The 7,791-nt window shown below is 33.4% G+C and overlaps 1 protein-coding gene across 4 annotated transcripts in view; it reads left to right on the top strand.

Moving 5' to 3' along the window:
- The window catches only part of Cdk13 (cyclin dependent kinase 13), a 93,367-nt gene that overhangs the window by 35,580 nt on the left and 49,996 nt on the right, over positions 1-7,791 (top strand). For all 4 annotated transcript variants that reach the window (XM_031358177.1, XM_031358175.1, XM_031358176.1 and 1 more), the window contains exons 3-5: positions 1,104-1,274; positions 2,687-2,826; positions 4,861-5,031. In XM_031358177.1, the coding sequence (XP_031214037.1) occupies positions 1,104-1,274; positions 2,687-2,826; positions 4,861-5,031 (482 nt within the window). The remainder of the gene's footprint in view (positions 1-1,103; positions 1,275-2,686; positions 2,827-4,860; positions 5,032-7,791) is intronic.

The following is a 7,791-nucleotide window of genomic DNA, read 5'->3' as shown; positions in this document are numbered from 1 at the left end:
AATGTAAAAAAAAAGTGTAAAACTAACCAGGCTTATAATTCACTTGTAATTCTATTATGGAGGGTTACCATTCATGATGGCAAAGCAAAGGCAGGCAGTGGAACAGCTGAGAAACAACTTTTTTTTTTTAAAGCAAGGTCTCGCTATGTAGCTCTGCCTGTCCTGGAACTAGACTGGCCTCAAAATCACAGAGTTTCATCCACCTGCCTGTACATCCCAAGTGCTGAGATTAAAAATGAATTAATTGGTTTTGGTTATGTAAATGGGCAAGAGAATGGTTGTGTGCTAATTGTAGTTTGTTATTTTATTTGCCAAAAGAAGGCATCATTGTCTCCTTATCAGAATCAAATATTACAAAATTATGAGGTTTCTTGCAAAGCATAATGATTTGATTCTTTTTCTTTTTGATTCACAATTTTGAAAGTTAGAGTTTATTTTTTTAAAGTTTAAACTCTGTAATTTGTATGAGTGTATTGTATGTGCGTGCTGGTATAGGCTCTAAGGACAACCTTGAATGTTGCTTCTGACCTTGTTTTAGGCAAGTTCATTTTGTTGCTCCAGTGTAAACTAAACCACTAAGGTAGCTGGCCCATGAGCTTTCAGGGATTCTTCTGTCTCCTCACCTTCCCTCTCAGATTAGGATTACTGAGATTGTAGACTGTGCTGATGTGCCAGCTTTATGTGGATTTTGGAATTTGAATTCAGGTTCTTATGCTTGCATGCCTAGTACCATGAAGCCATTTTCCAGCTCTCTAAACTTTATTTTTAAAAATAGTTTCAGATTTGTAAAGATAAAAAGATATTATTGAATCCCCACTTGCCTTACACTTATTACATTTAATCAGTATCCATAAATTACAATTAATTAAGGTCTACTTTTTATTGATTTCTATGGTTTTTATTTAATTTTCTGTCACCTTTTTCTTAAAGTTTTTACTTAGTGGTTGAAGGATAATAATTTGTTCAGATGGACTTGAAGTATGATATATGACATATAGCCTTTGCATGCTGATTAAATTTTAAAATATGACCATAGTTTTATCATGTAACCAATTATTTATGGTTGATATGGCTTACCCTCTTCCTTTTTCTTTTTTCTTTAGCTTAAGAGGCAACATTTCTGTCAAAGCAGTTAAAAAAGAAGTAGAAAAGAAACTCCGATGTTTGCTTGCTGATTTACCATTGCCCCCTGAGTTACCAGGAGGAGATGATCTTTCTAAGAGTCCAGAGGAGAAGAAAACAGTGACACAGTTACATAGCAAAAGAAGGCCTAAGTATGTGCTTGCTTTCTACTGGCACTTAAGTTGACTGGACACACTATATCCTGGATAATTATAAATGTAGAAAACATTAAGATTTAAATGAAAAGTGTATATTTATTTGAACATAAGTATACAGATTGGTTTAGAGTTCTGAAACAAATATTCATGAAGGGTGGTATCTATTTACAGTGACTAATAAAACCAAATGAAATTTTCTTAACAGTTTGTAATTATTAATATGGGGGTGTTGCATGTGTCAAAGACACTAATCTGTCATTAAGATAGCTAACTAATATAAAACACTGAAGTTGAACAAAATGGAAGACAGCATTCAGTGTACTCAAACAAAATCAGTAATGGATAGTGTTTTCCTTTGCTTTTAACTACTCATTTTTTTTTAATATAACTATATGCATTTGTAATTTTCCAAGAGATAGAACTTTTTAAATGGAGCTGATTGATATAGCTTCATGTTAAATACCTGGTAGAATTCTTTTCTTTGAAGGTAAGAAATAAAATACTGGTGCTTTTTAAAAATGTCTACTTAAGAAAGGAAAAGTTTAAAACTTTTTTGGATAGATTTGATTTAGAATTGTTCTTCAGGTAGCATCTAATTTAAAAATATGATTGTTTTCTATTATGAGAAGAAAACTTTAGTCTATCTTAGAATCCTTTTGCTATAATTCTTGAATCTATGTTGGCCCTAATATTAAATATCAAAATATAACAAAGAAACATCTTTTTAAAGAATTTGATTTTTGACATATCTATTAATCTCTACCCAAGTATGGAACTCTGAGTTGTGGTTTTACATGAATTAAGACTTTTTGTACTTGTTTGAGTGAAAAATCCTAAGTATCTATATGATGGTGTTTTATAATGCTATAAATCATTTTGTAAATAATTTGTAGTCAGTTTCTTATGTTACTATTTGCTACCTTGTACTGTGTGTGCACGTGTGTGTGTGTGTGTGTGTGTGTGTGTGTGCGCGTGTGTGTGTGTGTGTGTGTGTGTGTGTGTGTGTGTGTGCACGTTACCACATGTTATACATACATATATGGGGAGAGGGAGAATCCTTGAATGAAAAATTTTATGGAGACCGAGTAGAGAATCTTAATGATTTCTAGTAATGTTGTTTCTACCTTCTTACTGAAAAGCTACATTCCTAAAAGCCTTTTAAAGAAACAATTGCTACTTCTCTTTGAAGTTCTGATCTACTTAGAGTGAGTATGTAGAAATTATAATTTATTTTTATGATAACTTATAATATCAACTGACAGTAACTTGTTTTACATGAATGTTTACAAATGTACACGAATAGGGTAAAGTAACAATTTAAGATTGGGCAGGATTGCTATTGAATTTTAAGCAGTTCATTCAGTTTGCTTGATTGTCTATAAAAACTTCAGAACTATGTTTAATAGAATATGTGGGCCTCGCTATGGTGAAATCAAAGAAAAAGATATTGACTGGGGGAAACGCTGCGTGGATAAATTTGATATCATCGGAATTATTGGAGAAGGTACTTATGGACAAGTTTACAAAGCCAGGGACAAAGACACTGGTAAGAATGTTAAGTTTTGGGTAGAATGTGCTTACTTTCTGTTTTTTCCCCCTAATGTATAGCTTTAAGTATTTCCAAAGAAGTAAAAATTCTTTGTGCTGTTTCTTAATCTTAATTTTATCCTGTATGTGCATTTTCTGTTTCCTCATATCAGTATATGTGGCCACATAACAAACTTTTAAAAACTTTCCTTCAGTATTTGTGATATGTTACATGGCAGGACTTAGGGGGATGTGTTCCCTTTGTGGTGAAATAATTATTAAAACTGATACCTAGGCTAAAATATTAGTAGTTTAATTTTACTTTTTGAAGCAAGGTATGTATATGTGTAGTCCAGGCTGCTTTGAAATTTATGACTCTCCTGTTTTACTTTGAGGTGTGGTGTTATAGGCATGTGTCTCCATGCTTGTTTTTAGAAGTAAGTTATCTTGTATTAAGAAGTCACAAAATTTTCTTGTAGCCAACTTGCTCCACTGTATTGAAGTTACCCTTTGCAAGACTCCAAAGCTTAAAATTTTAGAACATTACCTTTTCAGAGCATAATTAAGAACATGGGGGAAAGTTTTGAAATACCTCATCCAGAAAAGCAGTTGTGTTAGAAGTCACATTACAGAAGTTAGGTATTTAACTAAATAATACATAAAACTAGCTTCCCCCCCTCTCCCTCCTACTTTCCTTGAGACAGGATTTCTCTGTGTAGCCAAGACTGGCCTGAAACTTACAGATCCGCTGCCTGCCTCTCACTCCTTCATGTTGGGATTAAAGGTATTTGTCACTACTGCTTGACAGAACTAGTGTTCTTAAAACTTATACTGCCTTTTAAACATAAATGAAGATTAAAACTGACAGCTGTTTGAGGCCATTTAGTTTAACCACCTTATGGTTACAAACTAATATAGGCAATTAGAACATACAGTAACCATTGATATTTATAATGTATTATTAATAAGATTAAATTATAACTTTCAGAAGCTTTAATGAAATATACTACATTTTATATATAGGAAAATAGTATAAAAATTTAAAAAAGAATTTTAATGCTTAAGAGGATAAATTTTTTTCTTAGAAAATTTGTAACATCAGTCTTTTTTACTATCCTTCCAAAGAAGTGGAATGAGTATGCCTTTTATGAATTTTTTTTCTTATGCTGACTGATGCTTAGCCTACTAAGGCTATACATATTCCCACAACACAACACTCCCCCCCCAAACCTCCAAAATCAAAATCATTTCTGGACCTAAGGTTAACATGTAATAACTTTGTGTTTGTTTGTATGTCTGATTAATTACATTCTGTCTGATACAAAACTCAGACTTACCTAAATTTTAATATCCTGGATATATTGACCCTTCCCTCCTTCACACAGAAAAGAATAATAATAAACTCACTCTTTACCATCCTTCTTTTCTGATTAATGGGTAGTATGAAACAATAAATATATACCTGCCTCATCCCAGCCAATTGTGTGGTGTTAAATGTAGTGAAATGCTCCAAAATTTACTTGAGTTTAATTTCTTTTTTTCTTCTCAGTTTGTTTGTTTGTTTGTTTATTTATTTATTTATTTATTTTTAATAGATATTTTCTTTTTATTTTATTTTATTAGATATTTTCTTTATATGTCATATGATTTCTCCTTTCCCAGTTTCCCCTCCAAAAAAAAAAAAACAAAAAAACAAAAAACAACAAGAACAAACCCCTGTTCTCCCACCACCCTCTCCTGCTTCCTGGCCCTGGCATTCCCCTACAGTGGGGCATAGAACCTTCACAGGGCCAAGGGCCTCTCCTCCCATTGATGGCCAACTAGGCCATCCTCTACTATACATATGCTGCTGGAACAATTAGTTACTCTTTGGTTGGTGCCCTGGGAGCTCTGAGGATACTAGTTAGCTCATACTGTTCTTAAACTACAAATATTATTTAGTATGTTGGAAATGAAAATAATTTGTGAATTATGATTTTAAAACATTGAAATTATGAAAAATGGCATTGTCTTTTGATAGCTAGTAACTTGATTTTATTTAACTGTCTAATAGGAGAAATGGTAGCCTTAAAGAAAGTACGTCTGGATAATGAAAAGGAGGGGTTCCCAATTACGGCAATTAGAGAAATTAAAATTCTTCGGCAACTCACCCACCAGAGTATCATCAATATGAAGGAAATAGTGACTGATAAAGAAGATGCTTTGGATTTTAAGAAAGACAAAGGTATGTATGCTGACTTCGTGACCAACTTGAAGATTTTATTACTAGATGATGATTAAGTACTGGGTAAATAAAAATGTTTTCTAATGTCAACGAACTTTTAAAACTTAGTAGAGTTAAAGAACTACATTATTTACTTTAGTGGTTCTTGAGGTTCATGAGTCAGATAAGTCAAATGTATTTACTAGTGTTGGAACCCAAGTACTGAATAGTAGCATTTGCTTTTTCTCAGCTTTGATGTGTGTGTGTAATCTTTGTATGTTTTACTAATGGAGAAAAGATTAGAATATACTTATGTACATTTTTACATTATAAGTACTGTGAATAAACAGAGTTGTAAAGATGTGTATGGGGGCCTTATGTGTATGTGTGATATACATGTCTGCATACATGAGCTGAGGCCAGAGGAGATGTCAGCTCTCCTGTTCCATCACTGCCCATTTTATTTCCTTGAGAACAGCATTTATCCCTGATCCTGGCATTATACTGGTGGTCAGCAAGCCCTACTGATCTTCGTGTCTCTACCTTTCCATAGAACTGGGGTTACAGATGCATGTGACTATTTGCAGTTTGTGTTCTGTGTTCTGTGGCTTTGAGCTTAAATTTTCATGCTTACTCTGCCCCCCACCGACACCTTTGGACAGGCATGTACCATATAGGAGCAACAGTTTGGAAATATTTTTTCAAATACAGGTTGATATATGTTTGCTTTTAATTAAAAAAAAAATACTGCTAAGAAAAGTTTTACGTTCGTTTAAAAATAGTTTCCATGGGCACACATTAAATCTAATGTAAAATAGACTGAGTTGGAATGTCTCTTAGTTTTTTGTTGTTTTTGTTTGTTTTTTTTTTGTTTTGTTTTGTTTTTTTGTTTTGTTTTGTTTTTGTTGCTGTTGTTGCTGTGATAAAATACTCTGGCCAAAAAAAAGCATCTTAAAAATTGAGAAGATTGTTTGTTTTACATTTTCCTCAGTGATACAGTATATTACTGAGGGAAGTTAGGGCAGGAACTTAAGGAGGAACTTATAATAGAAACAGTGGAGGGATGATGCCTGCTGGCTCTCGTGCTAGCTCATGTTTAGGTAGTTATCTCATACAGCCCAGGACCACCTGCCTAGAGATGGTACTGTCACAGTGAGCTGGGCTCATCCACATCTGTCAGAAGTAAAGACAGTCTTCCACATACATTCCTAGAGGCCATTTGGTCAGTTTCTTAATTGAAGGTTTTCTCTTCCCTGTGCAACTCTGCTACATCAGTTTGACAATAAAAATCACTCATCACAGGTTACAGTTGAAAATCATACTTAATCTCGTTATAGGCTGCACACATACAGTCTTACTCTTCTGGGATATACAGTTTTAAATAGTTGATAGGTTATATAGTAATTATGTTGTGTAAATTGCCCTGTTTAAAAGTATTCTGTATGCAATGGAGAGCTCAGAATCATCCTGTTACTTCTCACAGTTTTGTTGTTTGTGAAGCCCGTATTTCTTATTACCTTAGCCTTTGACATGGTTTGCCATCTGAACCTTACGTTACTGCTTCTGAGTGCACAATTGAAAAGAAAGTACTTATTGCTTGACTTTACTTAGAATGGCTCAAATTTGAGACTTAGTAGTCACTTACTCTTCTGAGCCTTTCTCTTTGCATTCTTAAAAGGGGATGTGTGTGTGTGTGTGTGTGTGTGTGTGTGTGTGTGTATGTATCTATCTAATTTATTTATTTATTTTACTGTTTAGTAAAACTGGGCTAAAGACCTTAGCCATGAAGTAGAGTACAGTGTAATTTGTTTTGCTTTTATACCACTTTGCGGACAGATTAGTATATTTGTTCTTCCTCTAACATGCCTAAGTCTCCTGTTTTCATCTGTGGTGTCCACCTCCCTGCTTACTTCTCTAATCCCAATTTTGCTGGTTTTTATTATGTGCTCAGCTTCAGTTACATTAGTCTTTGGAGCTCACAAAAAGGCCAATAAACTTTGATGGCTTCAACTCGTTAAATGTGATACTCCATGTTGGTACTTTTAATACACACGCACACACACACACACACACACACACACACACACACACAATCTTACCCCGTGACTCACACCTTCATACCAATTCCTGCAGAATATGTTGTTATGGATTGAAATTTAAATGATTCATTACTTGCTACTTAATATTACTTTATTCATTGATGAGGCCTTATACATCTAGCAAGTTTCCAACTTCTACTAGATTGACATACAATTTAAAGTAACTCCTCTACTAAAAAGATTAAAAAAAAAAAAAGCCTTCCCAAAAACTAAAAATAGTTACTCAGCTTATTATTTTCTTTACAAAAATAGAAGCTGTACCTATTTTGTTGGGGTCCAGACCAGAGTCAACCAATACAGAAGTTGCTGAGTGAATAAATGAGCTTTGCTTTATAATACTGTCCAAACTTTTAGAACTTCTGAAAAGACTAGTAGAGACTTTGAAAAAGTTGCCAATAGTCTTCCTTGTATTCTGTTCTTGGTTATAATTCTTTTGCCTTATTAAGTTATAAATTCTCTGAAACCTCATTTTTAAAAATCCTTCTACATTGTACCCCATTTTACAAACATAAATTTTCATAGATTTTGATGCCTACTTCAAAGTGTCTTGAAGTTACTAACTGCACAAAGGAATGATTTATATCTTGATAGAATGTACAGTATAAGGTTTCATTACACTACTCAGAAGGACAACCTAAAAATATGAATTGTTTATCTTTATCTCTTTTTTTTTTTTTTTTTT

The sequence above is a fragment of the Mastomys coucha genome, unplaced genomic scaffold (genome assembly GCF_008632895.1).
Source record: "Mastomys coucha isolate ucsf_1 unplaced genomic scaffold, UCSF_Mcou_1 pScaffold7, whole genome shotgun sequence".
NCBI classification, from domain to species: domain Eukaryota; kingdom Metazoa; phylum Chordata; class Mammalia; order Rodentia; family Muridae; genus Mastomys; species Mastomys coucha.
The sequence above is the reverse complement of the archived record's forward strand: the minus strand, read 5'-3'. Positions and strand labels throughout refer to the sequence as shown.